This window comes from Micromys minutus, assembly GCF_963924665.1.
Source record: "Micromys minutus genome assembly, chromosome: 24".
Taxonomy (NCBI): domain Eukaryota; kingdom Metazoa; phylum Chordata; class Mammalia; order Rodentia; family Muridae; genus Micromys; species Micromys minutus.
The window spans coordinates 18,646,826-18,662,130 of NC_137959.1; the positions used below are offsets into that span (position 1 = coordinate 18,646,826).

The window sequence follows — 15,305 nt, forward strand, 5'->3', positions numbered from 1 at the left end:
AGACAGGCTGGGGTGGAACTTAATGATGCGTCTGGCCAGCACTTGCGAATTCGGGGCCAGTTTGTTCTACAAAGTGAGTTTTAGGCCAGCCAGGGCTCCACAGTGAGACTGTTTTGTTTTGTTAAGAATGCATCTGAATGTACACAGATGAGGCCTAGAAGCTACATGGCCCAGTTCCAGGGAATCAGGGCCTCAGGGATGGTTGTACTCCTGGGTACTAAGGTACCCACAGCATGTAGAGCAAGGAAGGCTTCATAGTCAGACGGAAGACCCTGATATCCACCTGGGCACCCAAGCCCTTCATTGGAGTTCAGGCTCAGCAAAACCCCAGTGAACTCAGGACACCATGTTGGAGCCATTGCTTCCTGCCCATCTCCCTTAACTGGTCTCCCTGCTCTGTCCTGGACCCTGGTAGCTCGTCTTCCACAGCAGCAGGAGTCTCTGATATAAATGTTGCATGAGTTAACAAATAAGACATTGTTCTGCTAGAAGAAATGACTGGGATTCAGAGACACCTGTTTACATGTGAGGCAGAAGTCAAGGAAGCACGAAAGAGGCATTATTGGGTTTCAGGGACCCATCTACGGCCTACAGAGAGGAGTAGCCATTTTGGTTGGGCCTTGGAGGATGAATACAAGTTTGTTATGGAGAACAGATTTGGGGAAGGCTGTTTTAAATGAAGCATATGGCTGGGGTTGAGATAAGGTATCCTGTATGTTTGAGGAACCAAGAGGCCAGGGCTCGGGGCAGACATGAGGAACAGGAGAAAGATGAACCTAGGCTCTGGGGCTGTGGTGAAGGCAGGCCATGGTTATGATTTTGGGAGTGTTTTTCCCCAGCTATGAACAAGAAGTTTGGAGCCTGGGACTAGTCCATTTCATTCCACTGTGACCTTGCCTTAATGAACAGGGTCTTGGTTTTAGAAGTATCTAAAGCTGTGGTTCTCAGCCTTCCTAATGCTTTGCCCCTTTAATAGAGTTCCTCAGGTTGTGGTGACACCCAACCATAAAACTATTTTTGTTGTTACTTCATAATTGTAATTTTAATACTATTATGAATTATAATGTAGATGTCTTTGGAGATAGATGTTTGCCAAAGGGGCCAAAGCCCACAGGTTGAAAACCGCTGATCTGTAGGGTGTTTTCAGGCCTACTGGTCAAAATTAAGCAAGTGTCTGCCCTGGGTATACATATATTAAGCTGTGTTCAATTGCCACCCTGAAGTGGGCTCAGACTTTGGTTTAGTGGGGAATAATTCTAGAGGGGCGAATTTCTGCCCTCTGTTCCTGGTACATAAGGTAGTAATCGAAGAGGGGAGAGTGTGGTGTGTGTGTGTGTGTGTGTGTGTGTATGTGTGTGAGTGAGTGTGTGTGTGTGTGTGTGTATGTGTGTGAGTGTGTGTGTATATGTGTGTGTGAGTGAGTGTGTGTATGTGTGTGTGTGTTGGGGATGGTGGTACTCAAATATTTCACTTATTCTTTCTGTCTGTTCAGTGATAAGATGTTTCCTGCTCTGGGGTTTGGGGCCCAGTTACCGCCAGACTGGAAGGTAAGTGTAACAGGGCTGGGACAGAATCAGGTGGGGGGGAGCTCCAGGGTTCTGTCTGTCCTGCACTCAGCCCAGACTGCACTGTGCCTTAGTCCTGTACCTCTGTGAGTGGGGCCAGGAGACAAGCAGAGGATGTTCGGAAACTCAGAGCACAGGGGCAGACCCCCGCTACAGAGCCAGGATCCAACTCAGGATGAGGCTGGACACGTAGAGCTGGCCAGAAATGCAGAACTGGGTCAGAGAGCAGGAGAGTGGGTCGGGGAGAAGTCACAGCATGGAGATCCGGAGAGCAGAACAGGCAAGAAGCAGAATGTGCTGGCTTCTGGGTGCTTCAGCCGTGGCCTGCCTTTCACAGTGGAGGAGGGAGAATAGAGTACCCAGTGGCCTAAGTCACAGGGAGGGGAGAAGGGATCCTCAGCCTCCCTGATGCCAGTGGATGGACGTAGTGGGAGACCTGTTTGGACATGGGGTAGACAACAGAGACAACATTCTGTGCAGGAGGAGGGCTAGGGCAGGCAAGTCTCAGATGCTGGGAAGGAGACAGGGGAGGGAAAAGGAACCATAGATGCCCTCAGAGTGGCGTTAGTGGAGGGCAGGAAAGGACCTCACCTATGGCAGAAGGAAACCCTGGGTGCCCTAGCTTGGGAAATCACTGAGAACACAGGCCACAGAGTTGGAGAGTTTCTGCAGCCAGAGCCATAGAACACTATCCCATTTTACAGACAGAACAGCCAAGGCTCAGGACTTAAATGTGGCTTGCCTGAGGTCACCTTCACCCTAGAGACCTGGGCTCCAGGAGGGCAGATAGACTCTAGGATCATGTCCAGATTTGTTGCTTCCTAGAGGAGGAGCCAATGGGGATGGCCCTGCTTAACCAGTCCCCACTCTGGTCTACCCTGTTGTGCTGCACATTTCTTCTGGAGTTAGTATGGACTCCTGTCCTCAGTGCTCACCTTGAGCATCTGAATAGTTTTGGATCTGACACATAAACAGTGGATATCCTGGCCCTGCACAGTGTGAGGCAGGATGCTCTGGGACCCAGACTGGGGCTCTGGGCAAACATAGATGCCATGGGGAGGCAGGCAGGGTGAGCCAGTGACCAGGCCCAGCAAGAGCCTGTTGCTAGGACACCAGCCAGCTTCCAAAGAACTCAGCTGAATGAGATGTTTTCTTGAGCAAAGGCCTTGAAAATGTCACAGGGCAACTCTGGGGGTGCTGGGGCTTGGCCAGGCTAAGCACCCAGTGGTGTTAAAGCAGCGTGCTGTAATGAAGGCAGGCAAGCATAGATTCTCTGTCCCCTTTCCTGTACTGCCAGAGGATACCAGGTCTGGCCCCTCCTGGCCTCTCTTCGTTTCCACCTTAGGGCCTTTGCATGTGCCCATCATCCAACCAGTTGACTCCCCCCTGGTTCATTGGCCCTCTCAACCCCATGGTACGGTCTGATCCCTAGTTTAGCAAGGAGTGGTGGTTAGCCAATCCCAGTTAGCTGAGTGGTATGAGGTAGACTTTGGTCCAGCACCTTGCCTGGTGCTAAGATTAGAAAAGCCTTCAAGGCCCAGACAAGTGGCTCCCCAGATGCAGAGAGGGAAAAGGGGTATTCCTAGTGTTCTAGAGCCCCACTGCCCCTGGACTATCTCTGTCCCATTTAGGAGGTCTCTTGGCAAAGAAGGTACATATCAGCTTGAATGCAACCCCTTTCCCCAGAGATCAATGGACTGGCTTATAAGGTCTCCATTTGCCCGTTGTGAAGTTAGGGAGGCAGATGTGGGGTCAAGAATCTAGATGTGACAGAGTAAGAGAGTGAAGAGAAGGGGTGTGGCCTCGGTGACTGTGGCAGGATGCTACCTCTCAGCATGTCTTCTGATTTCTAGGTGTCCCATGAGTTCGCTATCAATTTCAACCCCACTAACCCCTTCTGCTCAGGTGAGTGTGGTCCCAGCCTGCAGAGCAGCGGGCAGAGAGATGGGGAGGGGACGGGATTCCAGTTTCTGTGGAGTCATACAGTCCAGGGCTCAAGGCTAACCGCTGCCTCTTCCTGGCTGTGAAACCTTGTAGAAGTGATTGCACCTCTCTGGGCCTTTACCAACCCTTACCTGCCCCAGGGAAGTGTGACACCTGCTTAGCTCATTTTTTTGGTTGAATGTGGACACCGATGAGAATTAGGGGGGCAGGTGACAGAATGCTGTGTAGACAGGAAGGCAGCGTTATACGCCTGCTCTCATCTCCTGCTTACCCCTCTCAGAAGAGCCTTGATGGCCAACAATGGACAGCAGCCTGGCAGGGAGGGGGAAGAAGAGGAAGGAAGGGAGTGCAGGTCCCACCCCTTCCGTGTGTACCTCAAGATGTTTCAGAAACCGAGAGGAGGAGAGAGGATGCTGAAGGGAATGAGAAGGGCATCCGTTCCCTTTTAAGGGCTCCTGAAGCTGGGCCGGGTGAACTTCACAGAGAAGGAAGTCTCTCATGTCACGGCAGGGCTGTCATGATTTGGGCACAGAGGCCATCTCTTGGCCATAAGTAAGATCCTGCACTCCATGGGCTCTGGTTTAGTACAGATCCTCCAAGACATGTCTAAATTCACATTGGTCCACGTCAGCCCTAGCCCAGGGTCCTTCTGTCCAGGAGCATAAGGTTGTAGAGAGTGTTGACTAGTCATGACAAAAGCTATTTACAGAGCACCTGGTGTGTAAGGAGCTATGCGAGCCTCATCCCCACCAGGGCAGCTGCCAAGTGTGTCCAGAATGGACCTCCAGTTAACTCCCCCTGTCACCCCTCTGTCAGGGGCCTTGTTTGTCATTCACTCACTTGGAAAGGCTCAGAAAGCTTCAACAGCTTGAACAGCTCACCCCATCCCACAAGCAAAAGGAACAAGGAAGGGCTTCAACTCAGGCCTATCTGATTCACAGTTAGGCTCTTGACTACCTTAGACCTGCCCTTGAGAACTTTCTGTTTCAAGGCCAGGCTAGCAATGGCAGGAGCATTCTGGGAGAACATGGTGTAGATGCTCTGTCAGCAGCAGGATGGGGCAGAGTGTTCTGCTGACCCAGATTGTCTTCTGCAGGCGTGGATGGCATTGTCCAGGCGTACTCAGCCTGTCTGCCCCACATTCGCTTCTATGGCCCCACCAACTTCTCCCCCATCGTCAACCATGTGGCCCGGTTTGCAGCCCAAGCCACACAGCAGCAGACAGCAACGGTAAGTAGGCAGCAAGGGCGTGTACATGCTGGGATGGAGCTAGCCGTGGGTAGCACTCTTCCCAACAGGAGGAAACTCAGATTGGGATATGCGCTCTTATCTTCCTACCAGTGTGGAGCAAGAGAGGGAGATATTTGACTTCCCCTGGGTCTCTGTCCAGGTGAGATGAAGGCTCTCTATAGGTTGCCGTCCATCTGGTTCCGAGGAGCCAGGGTAAGCCCAGTTTGATGAGCCTTGCTTTCTGGAGCCCTACTCCAGAGAGAAGTGTCACTGGTACACTGCATGAAGTGAGACTTGGGACCCCAGTCTTCTGGGGAGAGGGGCTGGCCACTATTTGACCCCAGTGGGTTTAGGAGCTGGCCCTAGCTCAGTAGTAAGATTGCAGTGTGGGTAAGTGTTATGATGTGGCAGGTGACCAGTGTGGGCATCTGCAGCGCTGCTCATTCGGTCTCTTCTAGCAGGGCCAGGTGCCAGGGCTTCCTCCTGGGCTTTTCCCCAGACTGCACGGTGACTCACCGGCCCTGCAATGCCATCTCTGTGTGGCCCTACTATGTTCTTGCTCTTCTTGCCTCTGTTACAAGTTAGCAGCCCCTTGGTCACATGGTCCAGGGCTGGCACAGTCCCTGGTGGATGACAGGCACACAGTGCTCTATGAATAGATGGGATTAGGTCAGTGAGACCATGTCACTGGCCCACCCCAAAGGGAAGGCTCTGCACCACGAATAAGGGGACTGTTGTGGGACTGTTCAAAGGAGGGAGGTGCCTGTCACTGGGGAAGCAGAGGTTGATGTCCCCGAAGTAGCAGTAGAGAGAAAAGGCAGAGGAGAAACTGAGAAAGAGGAGGACCCAGGGCTGGCGCTGGGAAGGTGCAGGTCTGTCTGTTCTACTTATCTTGGGGTCAGACGAGGCTCTGAGGAGGAGCACATCGTACTCATACGCTCTACATCTCTCTATGTGCGCCCAGAGATGATCAGGTATCTAGTTTGTGTCATAGGGAACATACCAGACTGCCTGAGGTTGGCACTGGATAATCCTGTGGTACCCCACTCCAAAAGGCCTTGAAGGACAGACAATGGAGTTCAGGGAACTGTGTCCCTGGACACTGGGAACATTGCACACAAAGCACTGAGGTACAGTCAGCCAGGAAGGGGCTGGTGGTCTGTGCTGTGCATTAAATAAGTCTCTCAGCTTTAGCCCCCTGACTGAGGTAGTTGAGAACTCAGGCTCCTGCTTTTCTTTAAGCCCATTTTCTCTGATGCAGTGGGAACGCTGACCCCCTTGGGTCTCTGATGCAAGAAGGGATGACCTGAATAGACAGAAACTCCGTGAGGCCTGGCGGGGACCGTGACTTGTTGTTCTTTGGTTCCTGAGGTTGCTGAGATACGGTAGCTCAGGCAGGGCAGAGTAAAGGGCAGCCCACAGCCTCACTACCCATTAAGAGAGTGTCAAGCTTGGTGCCAACAAAGTTGTTGGCTGCACGAAGCTTTTAAAGGCTTGAAAACAGCCCTGATTTCCTCTTCAGGAGGAACCATCTGGGCAGGAAAGAGGAGCACATTCCAGCAGTGTGCCACGCCCCTGTGTCCTGCTGTGTCTGCTGCCAGCCACAGGTCAACTGGGCAGGAGGTGGGGTTTGGAGACACGTGGCTTCATAACTGAAGGATTCCAGATTTGGAATCCTTTACCAGCAAGGAGAACCTCACCTTTGTTCTGAGCAAAAGGACTTGAGACCTGTGCTCAGACACCTTTCCAGACCCTTCTGGGATCAACCCTGGTTGATTTGGCTTTACTTGCTACTCCAAGCCACCTCTGGCTTCCCAGCCTAAGCTGTTACCTCGAAGGCCTTGTGACTTCAGGAGGATACCTAAGCATCTCCAGCTGTGAGAGTAGAGCCTGGGGTCTCTACTGCCCCTTCCACTCTGTGGTCCAGGAGTAGATACAGACTGTTCTACCATATATCCTGACTCCTCCAGAGGAGGTGAGTAGAGCTGTGGGGTGGCTCAACCTCAAGCTGAAAGAACCTAGTTCAAGCCCCATCTCCCCCACTTCCTGGTTGTGTTACTAGAGCAGGTAGTTAGCTCTACCCTGAACTTTGTGTTTTCTCCTCTGTACAACAGCATTCCTTTCTGTAAGCACTGTAGAGAGTCACCCAAACGGGCATGTGCGTTATTCAGCCTAGACCCTGTCACATAGATATGTCGGTCATAGGAATATGTCAGGAAACCTCTCAGGCTAGCCTCTGGTAACACTATACACAGCTGATAGTAGTTGGTGGGTTAGCCAGTGCTTCTGTTTTGCCATATTTTGGTGCCGGGGAAGGTCCCTTTCCACTCTCCATTCTTGCCCTCCACAGCCCTTCTGATTTGCTCTAGAGACTTCTGGAGGTAGTGGTGGCTCTTTGAAGCTTTGTTTTTTGATGGCCCTGGCTTTAGCAGGCTGGCTGTGGCACCCAGGATTGAGGGTTTATAGCTAGGGCTCTCTGGACTCTGACGAGGCCACTATCGTGGTCGTTCAGACTCTCCAACCCCAGGTTAATGGGTGACAAGAGAGCTTTTTCCTGCCAAGCCCACAGTGACCAGCCATCCATGCAGTGGATGTCAGAGGACAACATGGGAAGAGCCCCAACTTTGTAATCAGGCAGGTTTGGGCACGAACCTAGAACCTGCCAGTTACCTGTTATGGGTGGGACCTTAACAGGTCATGTAAGCTCTCTGCACCATCTGATGGCCTCTGAGCCAGACTCCCAGGTTGTCTGCTAACAGTCTTATGTTTTCAGGCACCCTTTGCCCTTCCTGCTATCCCTGCAGTCTTGCAGGAACCCCAGGCTCTGTGTTTCTGCTCTCACATCCCTGGGAAGGAAGGCAGCAGACTATGACAAAGGAGACCACAGGGAGGTGGGGGGGGGGGGCACATGTCTGCCCTGGACAGAGCTTGAAGACAAGTGCTACCTTTGACTGAGCAGCCAATTAAATCTTTCCCCCATGTCAGGCCTCTTCCTGCCTCTCTCCCTGCCAGTCCAAGTCTCAGGAATATTGCCCTGAACTGCTGGGTGGGTGGGGTTAATGCGGATAAAAGTGAAGGGACCCTAAAACAACAATTGGCAATGGCAGGGAAAGGGTCTGGATGGATTGGTCAAAGCAGGGCTAGGGGTTGCCAGCAGCAGCTCTCTACTGCTAGGTTCAGGCTCCATCTCCATGGCAACAAGTATCCCCAGCCAGGGGATTGGTCTCTTAAAGGCACAGTGTTGGACCTGGGGGTATGGAGGGTGGAGCCAGGGTCTGCACAAGCCCACCATACCCTGACCTGTATGTAGTTTGTACTTTGGAACAGAGGAAGACAGGGTATTCTGGAGGCTGGGTTTGTATTGTCCACAAGCTGCACAGCTTTGACAGCTGAAAAGATAGCTCCATGCCTATCCGGCTCACCTCCACCCTCCCTTAGCTTCATGACTTTCCCTCTTGGCAATTCAGAGGACAGAATTAGAGGACAGACACCCCCAATGGTAAATCAGCACAAGGCTCCTGTGTTTATCTCGTGGATAGGGCAGAACACCGGATTCCTCTGAACAGGGCCACCAGGTGGCCAGGACAGCACTGAGGTGAAAGCAAAGTGGCAGCCACCTCCAACTCTAGGCTCCACTTATTGGATTGTCCTGACAATTAGCCATCCTGTGTGCACTTTATCCTTAGACTGCTCATGTTCATTATTCAATGTGTTTTAACTGAACTAATCTGTAAAGAAACGCATCTTGTTAATGGAAGGTTGGTGTCATTTGGCATAGAGGGTAACAGGAAGATGCAGAGCAAACTGCGCAATGGTGGAGCCTATGCTGCTTAAAGCCCTGAGCTTCCTACCTTCTGTTGATTAGAATGAAAGCCAGAGATCTAAGATACCGGCCTATAGAAAGCTGCCTCCTGGGCATCATGTTTAGGACAGGGTGAGCTCTGAATACCTACTCCTGCCCCAAGTATGACAACAATACAACCCGGACATGATCCTGACTCACATCTCAGAAGTGACAGCCCTGAGCTTAGTCCCTGCAGGTGTCTCCTCCTGTGCCAAGTTTGGAGCTAACAGGGTACAAGTATTCCTGCGCACAGAGACAGAGGAGGTAAGGCGAGCCGCAGAGGCTGTAGACTAGAGAATGTGTTCCCGTGCAAGCCCAGGCTTGTCAGGCGGCTAGCATGCCAGCTCTGAGCAGTAACTCTCAGTTTAGAGATGATGAAACTGAATCTCAGCAGATTGAGTCTTAGTGGCCAAAGCTGTGCTGCATAGTAACTGGCAGAGTCAGCCCTGAACCCAGGGTCCAGATTCAGAACTGGCCAGTCAGAGACATCCATGGTGTGGGCACTTTGCTTCCTTCGGGCCTTGAGGATTTGGAGGGGAGGGGGTGAGGCATCACTCTCACTTGTCACGTGGCTCACTCTTCCTTACAGCAATACTTCATCCTCCTCATCATCACCGACGGGGTCATCAGTGACATGGAGGAGACGCGGCACGCCGTAGTACAGGCCTCCAAGCTGCCCATGTCCATAATCATTGTGGGTGTGGGCAATGCTGATTTTGCAGCCATGGAGTTTCTAGACGGGGACAATCGCATACTGCGCTCACATACAGGCGAGGAGGCAGCCCGAGACATTGTGCAATTCGTGCCCTTCCGGGAGTTCCGCAATGTGAGTGTGGGCCCTGGTTGGGAGGGCAGCTGCAGGGTCTGTTAGACTGTTAGCTTCTGAGTCTGGGGCTGTCACCCTTGCCCAAGATAAGGCCATTGTGACATTATTTCCATGAGACAAAGGAACCCAGGAGTGGGACCTAATCCAGATCATGGCTCTGGGTAGTGACCTGGGTTAAGAATTATCCTGGCAGGTAGAACACTGAGGCAGGCTGAGATGGGAGCCAAGGACCAGAACTGAGGCTGTCTGCCCTTTTCTCTACCACCCCCTTATTCTGCAGATGGGAAAATCAAAGCTGAGAAACACCTCCTGTTAGCCTGGTTTTCTTCCCCCAAATATGGGGATGATATGACACACTGGTGGCCAGCCTCTTCCTGGAAGTGGCTCTGGCCTTACTGAGATGACCTGTGAGCAGGCCAGGCTTGGCAGAACAGCTTTGAGATGTTCTTTTAGATGGATCCGGGACTTTTGGGTGGTATCTACGTAAGGCCAGCCTAGGTTCTAACTATATCCTTACTGAGCTTCAGTTCCCTCAGCTAAATCCTATGTGGATCTAAATCCTGGGAACCAGTCTTGGCAAGTGGTGGCCCAGTGGTCACCATGTATCTGCCTAGGGTCATTTTGTTCCTTCCTCTGGCTTCTTAGGACAAATGTGGGACGTTGGTCATCTGTTGCTGTATGAGACAGTGATTTGACATTTTTCTGTGGCTGGCTGCTCAGAAGTGACCATTCACTGCTTGCTTCTCACAGCCAGATTGTTGGTCAGGAGATGCTTCAGGTTGAGGAGGCTAAAGTGCCATTTCTTCCCCCATCCTGTAAGGGCAGAGAACTTCACCGACAAGGAAGTCCCTGCTAGTGGTGGGATTAGCGTTTGGGCTGGGCTGAGGCCCACTCATTTCAGAGGGCCCTCGGCTATTGCAGCTCTGGGATAGTGAATCTCTCTCTCACCTGCTCATTAATCCCCCGCCTCTTTCCTGTCTCTCCCCACCTGGACCCCACAGGCAGCAAAAGAAACTCTTGCTAAAGCGGTGTTGGCGGAACTGCCTCAGCAAGTAGTGCAGTATTTCAAGCATAAAAACCTGCCCCCGACCAACTCAGAGCCTGCCTGAACCGATGCCCAGCCGCAGCATGCCAGCTGAGCCCCCAGCCTCCCCGGGAACATGCACGCTCACCCTGCTTCCTCGTGGGTGGCCTTTCTTTTTTTATTTTTTACAACTGGACCTCCACCCCCAACTTCCCCAGCCCAGCTGGGGTCCCTTTGTCAACGATGATGTCAGAGTCCATGATGATGCTTCCAGGACAAACCGGCTTCCTCTCCCCAGCCTCCTGCCACTCTAAGTATTGAATGTACTTTGTATAATTTTAGTGGAATTATTGTTATTAAAGAGAATAAAATTTTTACAATCATAACTGGCTTTTTCTAAGTAACTAGCTGCAAGAAAGAATGTATCCCTCCTGCATACTTTGTATGGTGGTCAGCTGTTTTTATACTGTGAATGTGTTCTACTTGTTAAACTCAGGGTAATAAAGGAGTTTTGGATGTTGCCTGTCAAGCTCCTTCCTTAGTGAGGGTCAATGGGCACTCACTGACCTGGAAAAGAGAATCAGTAGAAAGACCCTTGTCCTCACCCTCATTCTTGAAGAGTCGGTGTGATCACCTCCTCATAGGGACATGCATTCCCTGTCACCAGTAGTGATTCCTGTGAAGCTGACACAGGACACAGCATCCAGACAGTGGTTACAGCCACCCACTTCCTCCTCTGGATGTAGTAGACAATGTCTTTGGCTTCATGACCCTAAACCAGGTTGTATCTGTTCCCGCTGTTTATCCTGCATGTTCCTCTTAGCACACACCTCCACTTCATGAGACTGGCCCCAGCCCTCCTCTTTGTTCCTTTTCCTCCACACCCACATTCTCTTGCAGAGTTCTCAGCCTTTTGACAAGCAGACATGTGACTATAACAGTGAATATTTCTACTTAGTACCATGTTTCTAGCTCCCTGTACCAGCACTGTTCATGGACCTCCCACACCAGGCAGATGGAAGTGTGGTTGACCATTGTGCATGCATAGCCTACTACCCCAGCATCTCCCTCAGCATCTCCAAGGGGCTTTACGCTCAAACTGCTACTGACCTTACATTGTTCTGTGGACACTAAGCCTTCTCTGCCTTCTCCTCTAGGGTAGTCCTTCCTAGCTGCTGGAACTGGTCAGCACTAAGCAGGTCCCATGGTGTATATGGTGGAAATGAAGAACAAACTTGTGACCACCAAGTGCTTTTGTTTTTGAGACACGATCTCAGTATGTAGCTTCGGCTGCCCTAGAACTCACCATGTAGACCAGGCTGTTCTTGAACTTACAAAGATCATCTTATTTCTATCTTCTGGTAGCTAAGACTAAAGATGTATGATAGCACACCCAGTTACTAAGTCTTAGCCAACAAGGGAGTTGTGATGGTTTGTATACGTTTAGTCCAGGGAATAGGACTATTAGGAAGTGTGGCCTTGTTGGAGTAGATGTGTCACTTTTGGTGTGGGCTTAAGACCCTCACTCTAGCTATCTGGAAGTCAGTCTTCCACTAGCAGCCTTCAAATGAAGATGTAGAACTCTCAGCTCCTCCTGTACCATGCCTATCTGGGTGCTGCCATGTTCTTACCTTGATGATAATGGACTGAACCTCTGAACCTGTAAGCCAGCCTCAATTAAATGTTGTCTTTTATATGTCTGTTAAATGCTGCCTTGGTCATGGTGTTTGTTTGTAGTTCAGTAATACCATAACTAAGACAGGAGTCTAGTGGATAGTTTCCAGGTAGGTGACTGTGTACTGGTGTCAGTCTTAACACACACACACACACACACGGGGGTGTGGGGGGTGAGGAAGAGCGAGTGCCAGCCTTTAGGCATAAAAAATCTGGTTCTGTCATACAGCAGAGCAGCCCAAGCCAAGCCACTGGGCCTCTGGGAATTTGGGGTTCCTCTATAGAATGTATAGAAGGGCTGGCTTCAGATTGCTTTTTTAGAATGAAAAATAAGTCCACTAAAACAATACAGTGCTGCTCCCCTCATGCTTGACCTGTACAGAGCAGGCCTCAATGGTGTCACAGAAACAAGAGTAGTCTGCCTTCCAGGAGGCCTTTCTGTGTCTCTTCTGCTGCTGGGGCTAGGACTGTTAATGCTATTCCAACTCCCTCTGAAAACATTCCCCTAGCAGATAGGGGAACAATGGCAGCCCATGACAGAGTCATTAAGGCGTGACTGTGCAACTTGTGACTACAAAAGTGCTGACAAGATTCCAGCAGAGCACCATGCACTAGCATTCCATTCTAGCACTAGGCTGGGCACACCAGGATGCCAAGAAGCCACCCAAGTCCAAATGACTGTTCACTGACACTGAGCTCTCCTTCCTTTCCTGGAGGGGCCTAAGATGACAGCTGAGTCACATACCTACAGCAAGGACAATTGAGCCAAAGAATCTGGTGTCTAAGCAATTAACATTTAGCTAATGAGCTAAGGCAGAAGCTGGTGGAGCTGACAATCAGATCTGACCCTCCCGACGTGTCAGTGTTCTAGTTACAGGCAGGGAATGTCAGCACCATACAAACCGGTGTGCTGCACATTAATACACTCCAGATACCCTGCCCAGACATGGGAGGCTTCCAATCTACATGATTTATATATGACCATAGGAACTCAGTATTATTCCTGTTTCCTAGGTAAGGGACCTTGTCTGCATTTAATGGCATATTTATGGAGGTGGAAAGAGGCAGTTCTCAAGGGGCTGGTCCAGGCAAACCAAGCTTTTCCCTTTCGAGGAGTTGGGAAGTAAAAACAAACAAAACAAAAAGGGCTCTAACAAGGAACCTTATTGTGTAGTAGGTGCTTGTGTATGCATGAGTTTGTCCATGACTTCAGTTTGAGAAACTTTCTGCTGGGTCCTGGAACCTCTGGGAGCTGTGCAAGGCAGGAAGTCAGCGTCCTATCTAGGTCCAGTCATCTCAGCCTCCGAGCTTTATACAGAAATAGGTGACTTAAATTTCAGGTCCTTTTCCTCCCCACCCATGTGAGCAGTAGCTTCAGGCAGACAAATGTCAGGAAGAGAAAGGGAGGGCATGGGCAATACTATTACAACTCGGACAGTTCATTGTCCCCCATGGAGAACTGTCAACAGATTGCTGCTGGCTTTCTCCAAGAGGTCTCCTAAGAATTCTGCGCAACCGAGATAATGTATAAGGCTCAAAGAAACAAATGCCAGCCATCTTTTTACTTTCTTATCTACTGCAAAGTCCAGTAGTACAAGCAGGAGTACATCTGGGAGACTGGTCCATAGACTCTCCTCAGAGGTCAACATCTGCAGATGCTCAAGTGCTGCTTGCATAGAACCTTCTCATGCATTCCCCTACACTTCTGGTCATTCCTAGCTTACTTGACTCACATCAATTTATGATGCCTGAGCCGTGATATGCTATAAGTTGTTGCACTCAGTTATTTGTAGGGAATAAGAAAAGTCTATACATGGTCAGTACAGAGGGACTCTTTCCTTCAAGAATTTTTGGTCCCTGACTAATCTGATCCCCAGGAGAGACCTGCCAAGGTACATGAATGATTGTGTTCTGAGGGTCAAAGTAGGGTTTCCTTCTATCTCTGCCCATTCTGTTCTTCTGTGGGAGGGAACCATAGGCCTGCCCTGGCTGCTTCCCTTGGTTGGCCTGCTTTGCCATAGAAGTGTTGTTTCTATTACAGGTCTCTACACCATTTAGGCACAATGAACTATGGTAAAAAGGTCACCAGAAACACCAAACGCAGACATAACAGTTTGGTGTAGCGACAGTCACCAGCGATCCTAGCATTCAGGAAGCTGAAGTGAAAGGATTCTAAGTTTGTAAGCCAGCTTGAGCTACACAGCCAACTGTCAAAAAGAAAAGAAACCTAGGTCTGAAGACTGCTCAATGCAATCAGTTTCAAGTGATGGGAGAGCTGGGAGCTGACGTGGAACAGAGCAAGAGCTCACTTGACAGGGCTAAAAACTAAAGTTAATGGACAGTTTTAAACCCTGCCATCTTCTTTTCAACATCAACGGAGACCATGAGGTAGTAGTTGGTCTGAAAAGTCAAGCTATGTGATGCTGATGACTTTGATGTCTTGGTCTGCCTCCTGAAATGGCTCAGGGTTGCTCTGGATACAGGAACATGCTGTGGGAATGACAGCACAGTCATAGGAACAATGACAGAGGCAGAAGGTGCTTACAGTTTTACCTAAACGTCTTGTCAGGAGGGAGCTAACAGGCCTGCACTGACAGTCAGGAGAGATTAGCACTGAGAGGCTCTGCAAAAGACGGCAGCACTCACAGGCACCGGCGATGGGCGAAGGAAAACCACCATCTGCTGGTAGGCACCAGTGTCAATACACTAGAAAAGGAAAGGAAGGGCTGGACGAGATCCAGGCCCTCTCTGCCCACGTTAAAACTGAGGAGCTTCCTCTGCCTGCCAGTATGTCAGTGCCAACACATTCAGTGTCTCACTCACTCGTCTCACACCCATAGGAAGGGAAAAAACAATGGATGCTGGGACCAGCGAGAATGGAGAGAACCTCAGGCTCATTCTGAAGCAGGGCACACAGACCTATTTCCTAACCCCTAAGTCCTGCATACCTCTTCCCTCCCTCCCTTCATCCCTCCCTCATGAAACAGAAACAGGCAAGAGCCTGCTGCTTTCAGCTGCTCATGGCACAGCAACTGTTGTGTATGTTGGGGATTTGGGGGGAGGCACACTGGATAAAGAAGAAGTATTGAGCAGCACCTTAGACTAGCTGGAAGTAGCTTCAGAGTCAAAAGCTGCAGCTCTATGTGCAAACAGCAGTGCTTCGGTGGAGTAGAGTACAGCCATAACATGCAGGCTTGT

At 50.5% G+C, this 15,305-nt stretch overlaps 1 protein-coding gene across 1 annotated transcript in view; it reads left to right on the forward strand.

Annotated features, from left to right (window-relative positions):
* CPNE2 (copine 2) overlaps positions 1-10,856 on the forward strand; it is a 34,578-nt gene extending 23,722 nt beyond the window's left edge. The window contains exons 12-16 of the mRNA XM_080936857.1: positions 1,493-1,547; positions 3,419-3,470; positions 4,606-4,739; positions 9,173-9,409; positions 10,411-10,856. Of these exons, the coding sequence (XP_080792983.1) occupies positions 1,493-1,547; positions 3,419-3,470; positions 4,606-4,739; positions 9,173-9,409; positions 10,411-10,518 (586 nt within the window). The 3' untranslated portion in view covers positions 10,519-10,856. The remainder of the gene's footprint in view (positions 1-1,492; positions 1,548-3,418; positions 3,471-4,605; positions 4,740-9,172; positions 9,410-10,410) is intronic.
* Positions 10,857-15,305: the final 4,449 nt, after the last annotated feature.